This window comes from Convolutriloba macropyga, chromosome 10, assembly GCF_964194025.1.
Source record: "Convolutriloba macropyga chromosome 10, txConMacr16.3, whole genome shotgun sequence".
Classification (NCBI taxonomy): Eukaryota; Metazoa; Xenacoelomorpha; order Acoela; family Convolutidae; genus Convolutriloba; species Convolutriloba macropyga.
In genome coordinates, this window is record NC_134477.1 from 42,731,161 (window position 1) to 42,754,238 (window position 23,078).

Consider the following 23,078-nt stretch of genomic DNA (forward strand, 5'->3'; position numbering starts at 1 on the left):
CCATAGCGGGAAAATATTGTTCACGTTTGTTATGACTTCTGGAATACCAGTTGCCTTAATTTTCATTCTCTTAGTTTTGCACTTCGCGTACAGTTGCTCAATTTAACTTATTCTTCATTAACTGTCTTTACGACTCGAGTAAAGTAGACGAATAGTCACCAAGCGATTCGCTAAGCGGATTCACTTAGAAATTGTGTAAAGCGCACTCGCCGCGCAAGTAGGACATAAAACATAAACGCAACTCGCGACTCAAGATCAAGTACGCAATCTCATCTGCGTACGACATGGCGCAGTCAGCAACTCAGAAGCGGACCCCACTTGGCATTGAGCCATTTTGGGATAGACCTAGTGTAGACCCTCCGCTGAAATAGGAAAAGTGGCAGATGCAGGCCAAGTTAGCTCTTCTTGCGAAGGAAAATATTACAAAAGACACTTTGTTGAAACCAAAACCCGAAACAGTGCAACTACCACTTGAACTGATCTATGAGGATACGATAACAGGATCATCGGCACAGTCGGAGAGGGAAAGATTGGCGAGGAACGCTCAATCAAAAATGAACTGGGGAAAATTGGTGTCAGAGACAACTGGAGATAGGAATAATGTGCGGAGACAAACCATGGGCAGAGGCCGATCGAAAGATTGCGTCAAGGCTATATCTCAGTTTGGGCACTGAAGGACGTCGGATTGTTTGTAGCCAAAATCCACACCTCAAGATGGACAGTCTCTCAACAGCAGAACTTTGGACAATTATGGAAGCAACATTTATTCGTCAGTGCAATATCACATTTGATAGGTACGTACTTCTCACCACAAAACAGACAAGAGGAGAGTCTATCGAACATTTCTTTGGAAAATAGAAAGAACTTTCTGAAAATTGTGAGCTCGGGAGTCAAGAAGATACTCTTATCAGAGACTTATTTATTGCAAATATGTTAGATCCGGAAATTCAACGGGAATTGTTGCGAGAAACTCTAGAACCAGCCCAAGCATTACGTTTGGCCATAATTATGGAATTAGGTCAAAGAAACCAACTACAAATAACAAACTCGCAAACTGCTCCGCAAGTTAATGCAGTAATTCCTCAACAATCTTTTCGACCACCGAATCAACGGCCAACTACATCTAGTTTTACTCGATCACCAAATCAACTCTGCAGGAACTGTGGTTTAACTTGGTCAGCTAATCACAAAGTCAAGTGTATTGCGAGAGGTAAGACTTGCAATAACTGTGGTCTCCAAAACCATTTTTCGCGAGTGTGTAGGAAACCGAAGTCATCATCAAATAAACCCACCCGATCCAATGTTAACTCTGTTGAAGAAACTCCAACTGACCAAACGATAAACGCCATACAAAATATGAATTATAACCTGCAATGCGAATCAGACTACGATAGCTGAGATGACAATATGGTCGCTAGAATCGCAAGTAACGCAATACAGATCGAACCAAAGAACACCATCTTACAAATTGGTAATACCCACGTTGGACTTCTCATTGATTCAGGCAGTGTATGCAGTATTTTACCCGAGTCTCTTGTTTAGGAGATTGTGGAAAATTCTCTTCTTGCTCGTTGGCTGATAATAGCACCTCCCCAGGAACTCAAAACAATTTCAAACGAACCCATAAACGTGACGGGTATGATACAGGCACCAATTGCGAGCAATGGATGGCGACTTGAAGAAGCTGAATTTGTGGTAGTCCGTGACGGGCTAAAACCACTAGTGGGTAGAGATCTATTTGACGCTCTCGGAATATCAGTAACTCAAATTCCAAAAAATGAAGGTAGTATGGTCAACACTATCACATCTCAATGTCCATTTAAAACACGTATTGCAAAACAATTTCCTCATATTATTACACGTATTGGTCGCTCAAAAATACACATTGTTGAATCTAAATTCCATCGAAATTTTCAGCCAAAACACCAAAAGGGTAGAAGAGTACCCATTAATTTACAAGAACGAGTAAATAATGAAATTAAAAAACTTCTTGAAGAGGGACATATAGAAAAACTGAATAACGGTTCTGACCAATACTTGATTTCACCTATTGTAATCACAGTCAAACGAGATCAAACCATAAAGTTAGCATTAGATTCTAAAACTCTTAACAAAGCAATACACAAGAAGAAATATCAGATGCCAAATATTGAAACACTTATGGATTCCATATCACAAATAATAACAAACTACAAAACAGAACCAGCGGAACAAATATATTTCTCTACTATAGATCTTAAATATGCACACAGCCAACTAAACTTACACCCTGAAACTGCTATACACTGTAATTTTAATATTGTAAGTGGTGACATGACAGGCACATATCGATTCAAAACGGGATTTTATGGTCTTACAGACATGCCTGCCGAGTTTCAGAAGGCAATGGATTACACCTTGATTGGTCTTAAAATTACATTTTGTTTCCCAGACGACATCTTAATTGTAAGTAAAGGTTCTGAAGATGATCACTTCCAACTTGTGTTAGATTGTCTTAAAAAACTGGACGCAGATAATCTTCGAATTAACCTTCCTAAATGTCACTTTGCGAAGCAAAAAATTTCCTGGTTAGGATATAATATAACTCAATCTGGGATATCGCCACTCGAATCTAAAACATCCTCTATTATGTCATTGCAACCAACTAATACACTTAAAAAATTCCGCTCATTTCTCGGTTCAGTCCACTATATTAGTAAACTTATTCCCAATCTAGCTCAACTCTGCCATCCTTTAAGACCTCTACTTCGTAAGTCAAATAAATACATTTGGACTGACGCTCATACGCTACATTTTAATGCCATAAAAACTCGCATAACAAATCATACAGAAAACGTTCACTATAACCCCCAACTCGAAACACGAATCAAATGTGATGCTTCTCGCTCCAGATTGGGAGCAGCACTAGAACAACTAACAGTTGACGGTTGGAAGCCGATTTGTTTTGCATCAAGATTTTTAAACAGTAGTGAAGAACGTTATAGTATTAACGAATTAGAACTTCTTGGGGTAGTATGGTCCATAGAATATTTTAAAAATTATTTGTATGGTAAAGAATTCACTGTGATCACTGATCACCGCGCATTACTTTCCATTTTAAAAGAACATCGATCAAATAAAAGTTACAATAGTAGGTTATCACGATGGGTTGATCGTCTTTTGCCTTATCAATTCTCAATAGAACATCTACCTGGCGCGAAAATGGGACTAGTTGATTACATATCTCGAAATCCATATCCACCAGCAATAAGTGTTTCCAAATATGATGAGGAATTTTTAGTCGCAACGTTATCAAGCATACATTCTGATGCTCAATTACTTCAACGAAAACACAACCTCTTTGCTCATTCACTTCATAAATTGTATATTGATATTGATGGTGAAAATAAAAATTCCACCATTAATACTGAACAAGTTTTAACTATAGATTACGTAACACCAAATCCTCAAACAAAAATTCATGAATTACTCGCCCCGCGAAACAATAGTTCAAAATTATGTTCAAAATAAACTTCTAATTTAGACATAAAGTCCGCCCAGCGTGTACGCTTAACAAATTTTAGTTCAAATCTCGCGGCGCGAAAATACAACTCTAACGTAAACTCCCTTAAATTCAATCATCCGTATAGTAAACACGCCTCGCGCGTACACTTAACCGATAATACTAAATCATTCGCGGATCAAAAACATAAATCATTTCTTCATCCCACTAATAGTATTAATTGTACTAGTGCACATGATCAGCGGGTACATTCAACTCAAATTGATTCCGTATTCGCACATACATATCCTACTTCAAAAGTCAACACTTCTAAATTATTTAATACCACTTCCGATCTCGCATCGCGAGTACGCTTTTCTTTTAACAAATTAACACCCGCCAGGCATAATACTTTATTAATTACTCAAAAGACTAGAATGCATTCCTCAGATGCCTCTTTTGCAAAGCAAGTTACTAAATACCCAATTCATTCTAAATTTGCGTCACATAGTCTACCATTTACAACTAATCCCGTACAAATTGAGCCTCAAATGCTTGTAAAAACAAGAAAAACGTCACTCGCTTACCAAAATAATTCCAAATTTGCTCCAATAAGTCACTCTCACTTGTCAATCAAAAATCAGCCTCAAATTCCTACCTTTTTTAGTAAGCCACACTCAAATACTTTAAATAACTCACGTGCTCAATTAACAAACAAAAACAGGTGCTTTTTGCCCAAACTCAACCTGAAATTCAGTTGTCTTCCTCTTTGTCAATTAATTTAATTGAAAAAACTCAACTCTCATCAAGAATGAGTCAACAAGCTTCATCTCTCAAGGGGAAATCAATCTCCTCCCGAACAACAAGAGCTTCGCTCCGCGTATCGTTTACAGACAATGCAACCACAAGTACGCCACGCAGATCCTCCTCTCATTCAAATCTAAGCACCCCACTAACGGATAGCCCCCAAGTAATGTCTTTTGAGAGAGTGGTGGGAAAAGTGTTCAGCAAAAGTTTAATCGCATCACTCACAAGCAAGGATGCAGTTCTGAAGGAGGTTCGGGACTGTATAATACGGGAAGATGAAGAACGACTAAAGGCCCTCATCCCGTATCTCCATAGCTATTGGCGGGACCTTCATGTGACTGGCGCGTGTGTTTGTATGGACGAGAAGGTGGCCATTCCAAATGCACTCAAAGATGCCCTCATTGACGATTTGCATGCGAGTCACCCAGGTAGCTGGGGGATGGCATGTATGGATCAGCACTGCTGGTGGCCATACATGAACCGTGATTTGCTTGTTAAAGCAATAGAGTGCAAATCTTGCACTGCTATCGGTAAAAATTTAAAATCTGTTATTCCCGCAAAACTAATTAAAGCACATACACCATGTATAGTTCCGAACCAAGAAATACAAATGGATTTTGCAGGGCCCATTAATAACGAAAAAGAACATGAAATATAGATTTTAACATTTATTGATAGATTTTCAAAATATCCTTCTGCAGAATTGGTTGATAATGCAATTTCCTCGAATGTCATAAAATTCTTTGATAATTATATACAAATTCATGGAGTTCCTCGTTCCTTAAGAATAGACCAAGCTCGTTGTCTTGTAGGTAACCAAGTAAAAAATTTTTGTATAAAAGATAATATCACACTAATACCAGCTCCGGCAAACGATCATCGTGCAATAGGTTTAGTTGAAAGACTTATTGGTACTATTAAACAACGCTTGGCATGTATAAAAGAAGCAAATAAAGAATTAAATTCGTTCACCATTAAAGCAGCATTAAAATCAATTATATACCAGCTTCGCATATGTAAACATAAAACAACTAAGCTTTCGCCATTCGAATCTCACTTTGGGCGTAAAGCCAACACACCACTTAGTAATAAAAGTACTCAACCAAAATCATCTGATTTAAGTTATGAAAAAATTTTGAAATCATTATTTAGATGAATAAACTGTAACCCCTAATGAATTGTTGCCGGAGGAACACTGGGGAAACAGCCGGAGCGACGACGAAATTGAACGCAATATGTGTAAAGCGAAAAAAGACGCCACCACTCGCGAACGGCTAGCAACCGATAATGAACCCCGTTTCCTCCGCACCATGCAAGCGCATCGTCCACTTCCTCTGAAAGAACACGCCGTACAGTTAAACATTGCCCGAAAGAAACATCTTCATAAAAGATCCAAGAAAAATCTGGATGGTTTGTATGAGGTGTAGGCCCCAGGATCGGTGGTACAAAAGACCGATCAATACACTTCTGTCATTCGCGAGCCGGGGAAGATGGAAGTAACAGTGCGCAATAGATATATTGCAAAATTTGGTATTCGGGAAGAACGAAAAACCAAATTAACCGAATATATTAACCGTCGAGGACCCCGCACGCACGAGAAGACAACTGAGGCTAAGATACTTAGCCACATCAAAGAGTGTACCCGCATACAAAAAGGAGACCGAAAAATGAAGCATCGCAAACGAGAAACTGGTAGCGGTGTATCCTCAAACAAATCCAACATTGCTCGCGCAATGCGAGTACGCATGCCTAAAGTACCAGAAAATTTCGCTCCCCAGGTAATACCCGAAATTCCAGAGGCTGCTCCCGAACAGCAAATTATAACTGGAGAAGTATTAATTGCACCCCCACCTACAAATAATCAACCAGAAGTACTCTCATCATCTCCTTCGGTTCCAACAACAACATTACCACATATAATGACAAGAGCAACAAAAAGGACTAGAAAAAGTCCTAAATATTATGGATACGATAAAGAAGATTCATCTGGTGACTCCACTAAATCGTGTCACCCGAACTTTGCTCCACCTCGTAGGAAACGACGCGTAGGAGACATTGAATCGATAAAACCTTCGGTTGTACAAACAATTGTTGATACAGCTACGCGGGTTGAACCTATAGCAAACGATTTTCCCTCGCCTATCATAGGACAGGTGTCACCGACAGACCACCGTATACGACCAGCAGATCACAGTACTTCAAATGAGCTAACCATTGATGAAGAAGACATGTGAAAACTCTGATTAACTAAGACTTGATACATTATTATTTATGACTAGCCATGATAACCAGTAAATATATTGTTGATACTATTTAACCGGTGAATAAGTATTAATATTATTCATATTGTTATTAAAATTTTATTTTGTGCAATTTTAATTTTCATTGAAGCGGGAGAAATGTCATACATCATAAATTAATTCAGTGCAGTAAATTTATTATACGATGTACTTAATTTGTTTAGTGTACTTATTCCTGAGGGGCATGTGTACAAGTCAACGTTATTTCACATGCTAGTCTGTTGTTCCCATTTCCCATAGCGGGAAATTATTGTTCACGTTTGTTATGACTTCTGGAATACCAGTTGCCTTAATTTTCATTCTCTTAGTTTTGCACTTCGCGTACAGTTGCTCAATTTAACTTATTCTTCATTAACTGTCTTTACGACTCGAGTAAAGTAGACGAATAGTCACCAAGCGATTCGCTAAGCGGATTCACTTAGAAATTATGTAAAGCGCACTCGCCGCGCAATTAGGACATAAAACATAAACCTAACTCGCGACTCAAGATCAAGTACGCAATCTCATCTGCGTACGACAGTAACTATCAACCACAATTCTGTCAGTTGTGGGTTTCGACGAGTTCGGTTACGGTAATCGCAACCCTTTGGTGCATTCGGACCCCAATGAAATTGCGTCGCGTTGATTTGACTCGTGGAGTAATTGCCTATTCGGAACAATTGAATAAAGTGGCAGACGCCCGGCTAGCAGCACATGAAGAGCGGTGACCTATTTTGAATAATCTACCCTCGGGTTTACTACCCTCTCGGTTACTATGTTACTGTTTTCGTTGCGTAGCACGCTCTGCTGTTGCCTTCTCGTCATCATGATCCCTATTTCCTTTGCTGGTAAACTGCTGTCCTGATCCCCAAGATTTTCTTTGGGACTATGGATGTTAGCGAGTTAATGAACTATATACTTTTTTTCTAGAATTTAGATTTATGTGAGTATTAGAAGAGAGCAAGTGCGCATTTTTTGTTCAAAGTGCGCTATAGGTCTTACTGCTGAGAAATATAAAAAACGATTCCTCATGAATTGTAATATGAAAAAAGTTTCAATTTGGTTTTCATAGCCTTATTATTCGCAGTTTCGGGAACGAATGAGTTGTTATTGGTGAGCGAATTTACACTTAGAAATAGACCTGCCAACAAAGGTAAATCTATGTTTACTGCTACTTATCCGTTTGCTTTTTGCATCATTCTTCTTGGGATACTACTATGCCAAATACTTTCGCGTTTTTTTGACAAATAAAGATATTATGATTTTGTTTCTTAGCGCCTTTAATCGCGCCGACAGTTAGCACGCACGTGTTGCTGTTTTTTTCTTTTTGTCTAGATCTGTCACTTGAGTAATTCAAAAGGTTCTAAAATTTTAAGTCTAATTTCGAGAACTTGTACGGATAAACCTTTTAGTTCGCTAAGGCTAAGTAACACAGGTAGGGATTGCATAAAATTATTAGAAACCCTCCTGGTAAACAGTTACGAGAACTGCTTTTAAAGGTTGGCACCAAACATTGGACACAGAACGAACGACGAACGACGCTAGAGAACAACATCTTCGTAGAGGACAAAGCACGGGTAATTAATGTGCCTCAAGGCGAATGCTTTCTCCGTGATAACCAATAGGATCGGCCTGCAATATGCCGTAAAAAACGTCGCAAAAAAACACTTTTAGTGAGTTAAATGGTTACATTAAACCAAAGCTTCGGCGCGATTGTCCTAGATCCAATTTTTTGTTTTTGATGGTGTCAAAGTGAAGCCAAACTCACCAATTTGCGGTTTGATTTGTTTGATGATGGGCATCAGAACAATCTAAAATCACAACAGCTTTTAAATAACCATTAGGAATGTTTTTGATCAGGTTATTGATGAAGAAAACGGTTACCTGACTTGCTTGCTCATCAAGAGACATGGATTTCTCCATGAAACCTAAACAGTCATCATAATCAGTAACTTTAATAGTTATATAAATTATTCATAATTCATTCATAAATAATTATTAACAAATTAAAAACAGTTTCGAAGCGAGTGAAGTTTGCGTCTTCTCTATAATGTGATTTAGCATAGTTATCTTATGAAAAAACGTTTTGTTTTTTTTTTTCAACAAGTAAACAGCTGCCTGAAATAGCGAGCGTTTAACTATTATTTGTTAAAGATGAAAATGGTGCTTATCCTAAGCGCATCTTTAGCGGACTTTGGAACATGATAGTGCAGCGTAAGATGTTTGGAAAATTTTAGTCATAAACGACTTTTTTTGAGGCAAAAGTGTGCCAAATTAACTAAAAAAAGCATACCTCTTTTGAGCTTCGGCATATTTGGACGTCTTCTGCAAAAATTTTTGCACGCGAGGTTAAAATTAAACCAATTTGAAGGTTTTTGAATGCAATTTGAGCAATATCAAATGAAACATAAACGTGTAATATTCACCATTATGTGAGAGCGATGTTTTGACATTCTGGCAACAAATGTTTGTTGTTGTTTTTGTTCATACGGTTGGTGATTTCGGTGAATGCGAGTCAACCCAATACCACCTGCACTCGTTTTACGGATCTCTGATGTCTGTGTGTCATTAATGGAGCCGGTTTCAATTTGATCTAATTGATTTCAGCTGCCACTGTTTTTTTTGTTCTTGAAACTTTTAGATAATTGGTTTTCCAGTTTTGTGGGTGCGTGCACAAAAATTGCCTCTCACAAGCGCACTCTATAATTTGCAAGTGCCCCTCCACCTCATGGAAAATTTTCCATTGTTTTGTTTTTTAATTTTCAGAATAGTTGTTTGGCTTTTTGCCAAATTTGCTAACATCCAATTAATGTTTTGCTTTAATTAAAGATTTTGTATCAATGCAAGAAACTTACAGAAAACTTACAGAAAAAACAATAAAAATCATATGATATTTGTTTTTTTAACCAGTTGTAATCAGTACAAATTAACCGAAAAATAAAAATTATTGAATACTCGGAGCAAAAATGATGACAGTCTGATTTAAAACTTGTTAACAATCCCGTTCACACGGAGGGCATAAAATGCAATAGTCTTAGAAAGTTAATAAATAAAGAACATTTTTACTAACTGTATTAAAGGAAAACAAATGATAGCAGATTTTAGCGCATTTTTTTGCTAGCAACTTCGAAAACCCAATTTTGAAACAGAATTGTGATCAAAAACAATTCTTTAAATTGAGAGTACACATGGCAAAATGAGAACAGTTTGGCCTCGAATCATACGCACTCAAGTGTATTCAAGTGTTTTCTATAGATTTTCAAAAAAGTGCGAAAAGAAACCAATAAACACGAGTACATCATTGGCATAAAAATTATGCTAAATTGAAAAAATCGAGCAGAAAATAATTGCTTGGCAATATAGTAATCACAGAACCTATTTTTTTGTAACTATTGTTCACGAAAAAGTGTTGCCATCAGCCGAAGTCATTATTTGTCATTGTTTCACACTTACTTTACTTAAGAACTATAATTATTTCAAACTTCAAAACTGGCATGAAGTTTTTTATGCAAATAGTTACCAATCAGGTTTTCTTTCTTTTCTGTCAATTTGGCAAGTTGTTGAATTGCAATGCAAGAAACGGCGACCCGTGGGGGTTTGAATAAACTCTCTATCAACAGCTATTTTCCAATGTTCCCAATTTTTTGAAGTATTTGCCTTTTGTCATTCTATTTGGCGGTAAATTGAACATAGGTACCGCGAATTTCCGTTAAGTTGTATGATGATATGCAATACCCTATTTTTATTGCCGTGAAAAAAATTAAGTTCCCAAAATAATTGCGTTGCTATGAAGCTACTGTTGTTACGCATTATAATATTATATCAACTTTGTTCTTCTCGTTTAGTTTTCATTTATAATGACAGGATCAACCCTATGCTAGACTAAAAAAAAAACAGACAAAGTTGATTTGCTGAGGCATTTTTTCCTTTGCTTCTTTTGTATTCCGATTCTCTCATTTGTTTTTTTTGGATTTTTCAAGTGAAAAAATCCTTATGTCTACTTGACTTTGGTCAGATATCTCTAGAAAAAACCCTTTTACCTTTTCTGAATCTTTGTAAATCAATTTTATTCAACTCTTCTTCAATCCACCTCAAAAAATATTGTTTTTTGAATAGATTGAGACATAGAAACTCAACTTGAGGGAATCAAAAGACAATTCAATCGAATGAACTCTGTCATCTTTAAAAGAATCCTGCACATTTTCCTTGAACTTTCAAGATAACAAGGAGGCTCGTTAATGTGCGTTCGCACATGATGTTCCGACCCGAGCTTATCAACATTCTTTAATTAATTGTCAACCAAATGACGATATAACAAAAATAGATATTTGAGTTTAAAAAAATCGTTACACAAGGTAACCACTAACTGAATTACATCCATGTCTTATTAAAGAACAAAATTAGCAAAAACAAAAATTTCACGGCAAAAACTGAATATCAAAATTTAAAATCACCTAGTAACGCCGTCAAAATGCAGTCAGATAAAACATTAACTAATCGAATTTACTTTTTCCTAACTATACAGCAGATGGAAATTTTTCTTAATGAGACTAGGTAACAAGTCGACAAAGAGAACGAATAATGAGGCGAAATTCAAAAATTAATCAATATTTTTTAAACCAAAAATTTCAAAATTCTTAAAAAGCATTAGTTTTTAATTAATTAAGACTTAACAAAGTACTAAAAAGTTATTACAAAACCAAAAGGACCTAGCTTTGGTTAAACTAAGCCATAGAAGCGGACCAAAGATGCGAAAAAACTCAAAAAATTACAAACGATTTGCGAAAACACAAATTATTGATACCATTAAAATCATTAGCTATTACCTGAATATCATGTACTTTTAAATCAATGGCTATTTCTACTATTTCAGCTAAAGGATTCATACTGAGATATTTACTAAGTTTACCTGGGCCACATTTGAGAACCATTGTGATCTGTTATTACGCGATTGTGTTGAAAGAAGAGAAAAAGAAATACAAAACTGACCACTCAAAAAAGTTTTTAAAAAACGCATAATGTCCAACAAACAAATCCTCAGTGACAAATCAAATAAGTAGATATGTTATTTTTTGAAATACAAGAAATTGGAAGGAACCTCTCAATAAAGAAAGTAAAGTTACAAGTTGAAGAAGTGAACAACAAAAACTGAAAAATAAAAAATGTATCATAAACTTTAAGGTTATTCGCTATAGACTGAATGTTTTGGGTAACATCATTCATCTAATTTTCAATTACCAGCTTAAGCGACCGTTCAGCAATTTACGGCTACTTAAAGAACAAAAAACAAGAAAAAACATCAAACTCAAGAAAAAAAAAGAGAAAAATGTCGAAGGCATTACAAAGTGAGTTTTTTAAAAAAAAAACATTTCTAATTTCAGATAATTTTTTCAAACAGCAATGAGATTCTTCTTCTTTAACAATATAACTTCAAAAAATCACCAAATATGAACAAATACATTACAACCACGAAATTTTTGGAAAAACTCGTAGTATCAATGCCATAAAATTCAATAGCTTTCAACGGAAGCCAGTGAATACGCAAAATTGATGGGACGCAATGTTGTTTGCTTTTCATACCTCATCAATAAACCATTACAACACGTCCTTAACTATGAAACAACAAAAAATATAGACAAAAACAAAAAATTCAGTAGAAAAGTGCCTGAAGTAAGTGTCGAATAAAAAAAAATCATAAGCTCTACTCTGAAAACTTTATCTATGATCCATTAAACGTCTTCTCTAAACCACTGGGAACTATTAGTTTTAGGATAATGTGATAGGATTTCAAAAGGAACCAAAAAAAGAAAAATTGTCCAAAAATTAAAAATTTTTGAAAACCCGTGGCATTGAAGTCTAAAAATTATTAGGTAGAAGATAAAACCGAAAAACCAGATTAATTTTCTATGCAGTGGCAAAAAATGGGGTCCTCCCAACACTGAGACTGACTAACAGTTTACGAAAAAAAATTAAGATTGGTTAATGTTTAAAAAAAAATTCGAAAAATTATTTTTAAGGATTTAACAGCCATTAAATTCAATAGCTTTCAATGGAAAACGATAAAAAAGACTCTGATATGCTCCGTTGGGAGGAAGAGTATATTTGTTTTGCATATTTAATCAACAAAGCATCGCAATAAGTCTTATGACTATGAAAACAGCAACAAAAACAGGTAAAAACAAAAAGTTCAGTAGAAAAGTGAGAAGAAGAAATTGTTGACGCCATTTAAACCGTAAGCTTTTCTCTGAAAACTCTATCAGTGATCCGCTGAGCGTATTTTCTAAGCCAATGGGATTTATCAATATTTGGATAATGTGATATGAGTTCAAAAGTGACCAATAATACAAAAATAACAAAAAAATGAGATCCTGTGTCACTGAGGTCATATATACAATAGTTAGTAGATAAAACTGCTAAACAGATAAAATTTGGTTGGAGTAGGAAGGAAGAGGGTCCTGTCATTTTTGAGACTGGATTACAGTTCACGAAAATGAGTTTATGATTGATTAAAGTTCAAAAAAATTATTCAAAAAATTATTCTTAAAATATTAACAGCCAATAGCTGTCCACTCAAAGCGCTAGATATGTTCACTTAATGCTCATTACGGAACATATTGACCCTTTCGTCAATAATTTTGCGCCATAGGACTAGAAAAAATTAGTAAATCCTCAAAAAGAAAATCAAATTTTCATTTAAAATTACAAAAACTCAGTAATAAGCCAAAAAAAACATGAGCAATTCCTTGAAAACAAATTTTTTTGTTCATTGGGCTTCATTTGACCGTAAATGAAGTTTTTCAATAACGGAACCTCAATATGAAAAGTGACTAGCCTCTAGATAACTTAAAAAAAACAAAAAAAACTGAAAAGTTTTCTAAAAAAAGAGCTCTCAAACAGAATTCGATTTTTTTTGATAGTGAACATCCCTATGAGACCAGAACTAGTATTTTTTTTGCCTTCAGTCAATTAGGAACACACAATTTGTTCATTTTGCGGCATGTAATGTAAATTTGAAATACTATTTTTAAAAATATCTTAATTTGAAGAAAAATTACAGTAAATGTGAACAAAATCATGCCAAATATCCCGTGTTCACACAAAACTTCAATCTTCGATAAATCCTTGAAAAAAACGAAATTCAAAAAAATCTTCATTTTGAATTTTACGCTGGAAGAGCTTTTTAATGATACCACTCACATTTCTCTACGATGAATATATCGATCGGCCAAAATTGACTGAACAAAAAAACCCATTTGAGTATCCAGTTCCTCCCCCCACAAGTGGGTCGGAACAATAATTTTTGTTATTTCCGACGCAATTTCCACGACAGCCGTTTTGTGTGGTAGAAATTACAAGATAACCTTTATATTCAGGAATCGGCCAGAATCTTGCATGATGATTTCAATATGCACAACTGGAGGTCGCAGAAGGGTCATTCATTGTGAACAAAATATTGTAATCAAAGATTTCAATTTTTACTCTTGCGATTTTGTGGCAATATTAATCTGAATATATGTACAAATTTTAAGTTACGTTTCTGAGAAATTTATTAACACTTGGTTGCTTTGAGCATACAATGATGCTATTTTACATCCCCAGCTAGAGAAACAGTTCTTTGGAGCTTTTTGATTTCTTTGATTTTTTCTTCTTTTTCGAGCCTCCGTCTCGATTTTCTGAAAAAGAAAATAAACAAGTGAAACAGTTAATTAGTGAGAATTCTTAATTTACAATCTAAACATAACTCATGTGTGATCAAACAGCAAAACATGTGCCAGCGGAAATTTTTTGGCAAAGAGGCGAAACACGAGAAAATTGCAATATATGTGCTTTATTGCGCAAAAACTGAAAAATATTCTTGTAAGTCTGTAAATTATGTGAAGCAATTTTAATGGTCTATATGAAGAAGTAAAGACATAATAGAAAGAATAAGACGAGAATATTTAAATGAAGATAGTTTCAGAAAACAACGATAAGAGTCTGCTAACATAGCAGGGCCAACATAGCTCAGAGACAAGAATACCTTCTGTTTTGTACAATGATGACGAAACGAGCAACTCTTATATGAACTGCAGGTCTACCTGAAGCAAACAAATTTACATGAGAGAAGAAACACAAATTACATCAGAAAAGGCGTAAATTTCTCTTTTTGAAATGCAGCCGAACTTCAGACGAAAACTCATCATCCAATATTAAGGATTGTTCTCCAAAGGGGCTGAAATGAGATCTGTTTCACTCAACCCCTAAACAAAATTTTGGGTTTCAATGCCAGGTGTGAACATGCTTGGGTTAACAAAATAATGGGGGAAGCCACCATGGATATTTCAGGTCTGAGATGAGCATATCTTAAAATTCACTGCTCTGCTAAAGGTCGATGTGCAGTCAGGTTTGCCAATCTCAGATCTAAATAACTTAAAAGTACCATAAAGGCTAAAATTCTACACATTAAGCTACATTTCCTCAAATTCATTTTAGAGTCATTTTAGCATCGTAGATAGCAATCAATAATGGCCCATGAGTTGTACTTACTTACTACTTGAGCTGTATGACTTAGCATCGTCATCCTGGTCTGTATCCTCTTTCTGTATTCTCAGCTCAACCTGCTGTCCTGTTTGCATCGAGGAATGGGGCTTTCCGGTGGCTTGGGTTCGTGACTCAGTCCCCGCCTCCACCTTGATAAAACGGATATTAGTTTTATTTTTAATTATGTTTCTGCAAAATCTCAATTACAGCTGACATTTTGTTTGAAGTTATGACGAAAATTAGATGTCTACATTGTAGCAATTAATCATTACCATAGACATTTTTTACAACCCAGGATTCAGGATTAAATTTTTATGCGTGTGTGAAGAAGTAACAACTTAAATTTTAACAAAGAACTGGATGCTGTCGAGTTAAAAAAAAGTCTCAATTCAATTTCCTCACTTCATGGCCTTGATCGCAAAGTTTAGTCACCTTAAACAGTTGGTGCTGGGAGGTTTTAAAGATAAAATTAGAGCTCAAAAGGTAGAACCTTTTAACATGCTCCAAATTTTCATGCTCATTTAACTAGACTTCTAGTGCATTTTTAGGGACTCAAAACTACATTGATAAAAACACTAAAACTAGGTGTAGTTTTCTTCATATGAGAGATAATAGTAATTTCCTGAACTTTATATCCAATAGTTGTACCATTAATTGTTTTTAACAAACCAAAATTTTTGACATAATTTCACTCATATTATATAATAAAAAGTTAGGTTATGTGGACTCTGTAAACTAGCGTGCCCTGCCCATATTTTGATTTAGAAAGAAATGGATAGCACTAATCTGAAATTGTCATCTCAGCTCTGAGGTTTACTATTTACTATTAACAATTAACTAATTTTAAATATTTACTATTAAGTAAATTTACTATTTCTGATTACCGCAAAGTGGTTCTCAAAAAGTGGAAAATTAAGAAACCTCCAATTTATTTTGCTGGTTGAAACCTGCATCTAATTCAAAACAAATCATTATCACCTCAACTTTACAAAATTTTGCCGGAAAAAATTTGTTCAGCTGTCACTGTAGTGGCTCAACCAAAATAGCTAAGGATCAAGAATTTTTACATAATAAAACGAAATATGAAGCAAGCTAATGAAATTTTGGTTTGATAGAAAAGACAATATCTTTGAGAAGCAAGCAAGTGAAAACCACAGCCATACAAAAATATTTTTTATTCAGTTCAAAAAACGCAGATCGAAACTTATTTACTACTAGAGTAAGTTCCAAGAATTAGATAATTGATTAACAGCTCAAACGAAATGGATTATTTTTAATTAAAACATACTTAAATCTTTTGGACATATCCTTGTTGTACATTTTCATTGAAAAATGTGATTTATTTTAAGAGACTGGAACAGGAGTAGAGTATGGATATACTGAAAAATATCTGTTTCCTAGAATCATAGGCACAGTATATTAGATTTCTATGTTTGTCTAAACTTAATTCAACTCGCAATTTATTAAAGAAAAAAATCTAGCAATAGCATGGATTACAGGAAAATTGAAATTATTCTCGCGGAAAAAATGACTGTCCTGTTTTCAGCTAGTTAATATCTCGGGCCTACTATTCACCCATAATCCACCCTTAAAAAAGAGGCAGACCACTTCACAACTACAGAATCGAGAGAAAGTGTGCACTTTGTCAGGCGCTATAAAATTATGCTGACGTCATAGCAAACAGTACTTTAGAACTCTGGGGTCTATTTGGCCAAGATTTTGCCAATTTAAGGGTTTTTCAGGTGTTTTCGAGCCGTTTTCAGCCGTTCTTCAGCCGTTTGGGACAATTTTTGATAAATGGTAAAACGTGGTAACACCGTTAGCTTTTAACTGCTACACCTGACAACAATTATATAGTTACACCTGGGGCCTCACCTGTCCAATATTTGTCACCCCCAATTGACCTAATAATTAGCCAAATTTGTTTAACATCTCGGCTATTTTAAACGTTTTTTGGACTGTTTTATGTTTTTCGGCTATTTTGGAAGTTATCTTTGACGTTTTTCTGACTTTCTGACGGTTTTTGTGGCCTTTATCCAGCTATCTTAACGTTTTCGGTCCCTTGGAATTTCTTTTGACTGTCAAGACTTGGATTTAGGTTTGCCAACTCTTTGCCATGACTTGGGTAAGGACTCACCAAGTCTTGGACTGCATTTGGTTTAAGACTTGCACAGTCTTAGCCATGACTTGGAATAGAGCTTGCCAAGTCTGAGCCATGACTTGCACTAGACTGAAAAGTCTAAAATGTGTCATGATCATAGCTCTCAATCACCTACACTTTCAATTAGACTTGCCCAGTAATATTATTTGGCGCTCTGTACGGTTGGTTACTTCCATAAGTCAATAATTTTTCCCCATTTTTTTTTTACTCATAACACTTTTCCACATAGCTAAGATAGTGTCAATTAGGACGAAACGAAAGAAAGCCTAAATGGTGATTAATTTCAGAAATGTTTCTCTCGATACTTATTGTGGATTGAGAAGTCAATTAGCAGCTTAGCGATTACCCGTATAACTGTTCAAGAGAACAAACAAGCCTTTGACTTATTGCTTATATAATTATTTTAAAAAATTCTGTCAACAAAGCTGTAGGCTAATTACATGATAAAAATTTGTGAAATTACATGCTCATCCGTGAATAATGGTGACAAAATGTATGCCTCTGACGAAATTCGTTTTTTCGGACATTGGCGACGTTATGGACAAGGAAAGTTTTAGAGGCGTGAGTTCGCGACGGAGTGGGAATGTGTTAAAGTCTCTCAATTCCAGTTTTTGTTACACATTTCTAACCCAAAATTCAATTTTTAAATTTCACTCCTTCCACTTTTGTTAAGCGAAGAACCAACAGTATAAAAATATTAAAACTCCACCTTTTCCTTTCTTTTCCCGTTTATTTCTGTCTAAAAATATAAATCCCGGATGTAATGAAATTTTCTATATCTCATAAGAAAGAAGTAGTTTCAACCTGTGGCAGTGTTTGACCTCTGTCCAGACTAGTTTTAGCTCCAAGGGTGCCATAAAGTGACTCACAATTTTCCCTTTGTTCGTTGTCTTTGTCAGTGTAACTGGGAGGACCTTGGCCACTCCAAGACTTTTCACCATCTGAAATATCAGCTCAATGTCTCATCATTATCGCGGAAATTGGAAAGCTCTTGTTAAAATGACCCTCCCCCTGTCGAAACCCAGTCAAGAAATAAAACGTCTTTATCCTCTTTACGCTTTTTGAAAAAGCTCTGGTCTATGCAGCAAAAATGACGGCTCTAAAATTACATGGCCAGGGTCTCCACAAAACAATTTGTACCACGTTATGGTTATGATTTTATCTGTCTGATGAAGTCAACTTCGTCAATTCGTGTTGAAGTCAGCTCCAAAATTACACAGTCTAGCACTTTAAAGTCGAGCAAAAGTTTTCCCATAGGTCGAGTAAAATTCTTTTCATAGGCATTTTGAATTTAGGTGTGGTCTCTTCATATGCATTTTGGGTCGAGCACGGTCTCTTCATGGGTCGAGTAAAAATCCTTTCACAGGATTTTTGGGACAAGCAAAGTCTTTTCATTCGCACATTGTGTCGACCTTGGCCTTTTAATTGGTCGCGAAATAGCTTTTTAAAAATCCAGCCCAAGAAAAATCATCGGCCAAGCATGGACTTTTCATGGGTCAAGCAATAGTCTTTTCATAAGTCTTCCTTTAAAATAATTTTCCTCTGCTTCTTTACACACGGAATCAGCCACGGAGTAAAACTACATAGCATTGCACCACTGCAGTCCAACTTAAAACAAGGTTGCAGGCCTGTTAAAAGAACTATTGCGGTTCTAAAACTAAAGCAGTTATTGCAGCTGGACTATATTGCCACATAAGTTGATTGACAGAAATTACGTAGTTAAATTGTAGTGGTTTTATTCCCACCAGCCATTTTGAAAATGCGGCGTTATTCAGCTGTTTTTCCTTCTAAAATTTTGATTCATCGGTTTTGATACAAAAAATATCAATTTCATCAATTTATCAATTGTCAAAATGCATTTAAAAAAAAACAATGCATTTTTTGATAAATTAGTGCAAAAGTGACGTAGCTTGCATGCTGCCTTCTTTATACAAAGGAGCGAGCATTAAAAATGCGTTATTTTTGCCACCGAAATGCAAACTCATGAAAAGATTTTTGCTTGACTCATTATTTGACAATAGCTCGACCCATTTTTTGTTATTCAATTTTTTGAGTAAAGCAAAAGTAGAACAGAACATTCCAGTCTGATTCGAGTTAAACTCCAACCTGGTTATTTTGAGTCCAAAGAAGTGCCAGAAGTAAGGTTTGTTTCAAGGAATAGTCTAGAAGCAGACAATTGGGTCGAGGTAAAGTCCATATCAAAAAATGAGATCCGCTATATTCCAGAAGTAAAATTTCTGGTCAAGTCCAGACGCAGAGTCAAAGTCGATATTGAAGGAAAAGGGTGAAATAGTTTAAAAAAAAGAAAAATTTCAGAATAATAGTTTCATTTTGACAAAAGTGCCGTTTGTACTCTTGCCTGAATGTGGAAAAAGAGGCATCTCTCCCTTCTTCTCTGGCGCTTTTGAGTCAGAGGTGCGGCTTCTTGTGTCAGCTCCTACTGGTGAAAAGGTAGAATCATTAACAACAGTCGCACTTGGCTCAAACATGGCAGAACCCAGGCACGACTCCAAGTCGTCTCTCACAGATCTGGAGACGCGAAAGATGATCTGTTTGACGTAATAATTTTCCAAAAATCTACGTTTCATTTTAAATTTAAAACTTAGGTTTTGGTTTAAAAAGAGAGAATAACGTAAAGAGCTGTCCAGGTCCTTGACTCAATATTGATTTAGAATTATAAATTCTCTAGCTGTGTATTTTTGAAGTCACCATGCCCCCTTTCTGCGTTCAAAAAAGCCCTGCGTTAAAAATAAGCCCAAAGACCACCTCGATCAGGGCTCCCTGTAGTCTGGTTTTGTTATTTTTTTTGGCGATATACTGATTAAGCTAAGTACCTTTTGCGCGAAAATAGATACAGAACTAAAGTTATCATTTACTAATGAATTATAATCAATTAAACAGATCCCTGTCAGGCTGTGCCGATTGTCTGGCTTTGACTGGCGTCAAGAAGGACTTTGAAACCGCAGCTGGAGACCCGTCGTTCCAAGACACCGGCTTCACATTAGACGGCGATGCGCTTAAACGACTGTTCGCATCCGAAAAACCCGAATGGGTAATCGGACGAGTGTTTGGAACAGGGCTGAGGGAATACTGATTGAGGTATTTGTTTCCGGGGTGTAACTGGACACCAGAATTGTCTGTACTCGTTTGGTGGATAGTCGTGGAGTCGTCCTGCCAGGTTGTCGAGTTGCCAACGTCACTGATCCATTCGGTTTTGGAGTAATCGTCACTATAATTTTCAAAGATCTTTTTCCACTATAAAGATTGTGCAGTTCGATAGCCATAGTAAAGCTCTTCTGAGCAAAAAAATGTTTCTGGAAAAGGCCAATCTTTTTAATATCAATATCACAAAGAGAACTAACTCGTTGGGAAACGTTTTTTCTTCGTGCGACTGAAAAGATACTTATTGTGAAAAAATGAACTCGGTTTATAGTTAAAAACAGCATAGTCACAATCATTCTTTTGCTATGTTTAATTTTGAAACCAACAAGAAAAAACAAACACATCAACCTGCTCTCACTTTTTGTTCTGAGGAGTTATTTTTCAGGATGTCAATTTTTTTTCAAGAAGTGACTGCAATTTTTTCTGCAGAATGATGCATAGGAAAAAAATATTGTACCTGTTCTGTTCCTGTAGCTTCAATCTTTTCCCTCTAGGAGACAGTATAGGGCGAAGAATTCCATCGTTTTCTAAGTCGGGTCTACTAATATCTTCCACAACTGATGAGTGAACACTTTCGCCCATTTCGCCCACCATCAGCAGCGTGTGAACACCTTTAAACACAAGATGAAGATGCAGAATTGTGATTTGATATAACTTACTTTATCTCATTACAGAAAGTTTTTACAGATGCCTGTGATAATGCCTCAGATCAGGTGCCATCAATTTCGAAGCAGTTCAGGGGCTTAGGAGTAATTAAGAGCCCATGTTTGGATATATAAAATGAAAAAATTGAAGAACAAATTTTTGGGGTCTGCTACAACTGGTAATGATAAAAATTAGAAAATTTGAGACAATGAAGGAAAAACGATCAAAAAGAGAAAATAAGCAATTGTATCTCTTTTCTCTAATTTAGCAAAAGAGTAAATTGAGTAGGTGGCATGGGTAAAATTTCGTTGAGTAAAATGGCAGGTTGGGTAAAATGGCATTGGGTATAATGACATGGGGTAAATGGAATTGGTTAAGTTGTCCTGACACCTTTTTCTTTAACCGTTCAAAATTTTGAATTGATTTTCAATGCAATTTGTGATCAAGTTAATTTATATTAGCAGCAATAGTTTATTCGATTTACTTTAGTCGAAGCCTTTGAAGAGTATCTTTAAACAGTTTTTATATTTTTATATTTCTCGAGAGATGTTACCGAGTAAAATGAAACGAACAATATATCCAGCGAGAAAGTATTATCCAATCAGAATCGAAAATTTGAAATTCGTATAAAATATTTATAATACGTAAAGAGATTAGAACAAGTTCGTTTATCAAAATTTTAAGTAAACATAACCACGATATGAACCGATTAGGGTGGTTTTTGGCTTAATATTTTTAGGTTTTCCTGACGATTGTTGATCGACTATGAACCGATATGTCGTCAATAACATCAAACAAAAAATCTCGAAAAAAGCATGAGAAACCTTGCTGTCTAAACCTCACTTGTTGCCATGATCGTATCAATGCTTAAACGTTGCTTATTTATTATACTAAAGTTAATACGCTGCTTTATGTCGTTGTTATTATACATTGTTTTATGACAAAATAATTTGAAATCAAGTATCGAAAGAGTGTTTTAGCACCTTCATTTTGGTGCTAAAACTTTATTTCTCAAGTGTTTATAAAGATTTTTTTTTATTTCTCGAGAAACAATGATGTCTTGAAGTTTTCAAAAAGTTTAACAAGAATCTGACTTTTTCATGTTAAATGGAATTGGTTAAGTTGTCCTGACACCTTTTTCTTTAACCATTCAAAATATTGAATTGATTTTCAATGCAATTTGTGATCAAGTTAATTTATATTAGCAGCAATAGTTTATTCGATTTACTTTAGTCGAAGCCTTTGAAGAGTATCTTTAAACAGTTTTTATATTTTTATATTTCTCGAGAGATGTTACCGAGTAAAATGAAACGAACAATATATCCAGCGAGAAAGTATTATCCAATCAGAATCGAAAATTTGAAATTCGTATAAAATATTTATAATACGTAAAGAGATTAGAACAAGTTCGTTTATCAAAATTTTAAGTAAACATAACCACGATATGAACCGATTAGGGTGGTTTTTGGCTTAATATTTTTAGGTTTTCCTGACGATTGTTGATCGACTATGAACCGATATGTCGTCAATAACATCAAAAAAAAAATCTCGAAAAAAGCATGAGAAACCTTGCTGTCTAAACCTCACTTGTTGCCATGATCGTATCAATGCTTAAACGTTGCTTATTTATTATACTAAAGTTAATACGCTGCTTTATGTCGTTGTTATTATACATTGTTTTATGACAAAATAATTTGAAATCAAGTATCGAAAGAGTGTTTTCGCACCTTCATTTTGGTGCTAAAACTTTATTTCTCAAGTGTTTATAAAGATTTTTTTTTATTTCTCGAGAAACAATGATGTCTTGAAGTTTTCAAAAAGTTTAACAAGAATCTGACCTTTTCATGTTAAATGGAATTGGTTAAGTTGTCCTGACACCTTTTTCTTTAACCATTCAAAATATTGAATTGATTTTCAATGCAATTTGTGATCAAGTTAATTTATATTAGCAGCAATAGTTTATTCGATTTACTTTAGTCGAAGCCTTTGAAGAGTATCTTTAAACAGTTTTTATATTTTTATA

General features: G+C 35.3%; 2 protein-coding genes across 5 annotated transcripts in view; both read right to left on the reverse strand.

Moving 5' to 3' along the window:
• Positions 1-8,916, reverse strand: part of LOC142348142 (uncharacterized) — a 52,511-nt gene extending 43,595 nt beyond the window's left edge. Inside the window, exons 1-3 of the mRNA XM_075399348.1 lie at positions 8,861-8,916; positions 8,452-8,495; positions 8,336-8,378 (exon numbers count right to left, since the gene is read on the reverse strand). Of these exons, the coding sequence (XP_075255463.1) occupies positions 8,336-8,378; positions 8,452-8,495; positions 8,861-8,879 (106 nt within the window). The 5' untranslated portion in view covers positions 8,880-8,916. The remainder of the gene's footprint in view (positions 1-8,335; positions 8,379-8,451; positions 8,496-8,860) is intronic.
• A 5,110-nt stretch (positions 8,917-14,026) lies between these two features.
• LOC142348143 (uncharacterized) overlaps positions 14,027-23,078 on the reverse strand; it is a 55,435-nt gene continuing 46,383 nt past the window's right edge. For 3 of the 4 annotated variants that reach the window (XM_075399352.1, XM_075399349.1, XM_075399350.1), the window contains 7 exons: positions 20,868-21,021; positions 20,154-20,477; positions 19,608-19,777; positions 18,053-18,189; positions 15,098-15,236; positions 14,588-14,645; positions 14,027-14,240 (listed from right to left, as the gene is read on the reverse strand). In XM_075399352.1, coding sequence (XP_075255467.1) covers positions 14,150-14,240; positions 14,588-14,645; positions 15,098-15,236; positions 18,053-18,189; positions 19,608-19,777; positions 20,154-20,477; positions 20,868-21,021 — 1,073 coding nt within the window. In that variant the 3' untranslated portion in view covers positions 14,027-14,149. The remainder of the gene's footprint in view (positions 14,241-14,587; positions 14,646-15,097; positions 15,237-18,052; positions 18,190-19,607; positions 19,778-20,153; positions 20,478-20,867; positions 21,022-23,078) is intronic. The other variant, XM_075399351.1, reaches the window with a different exon arrangement.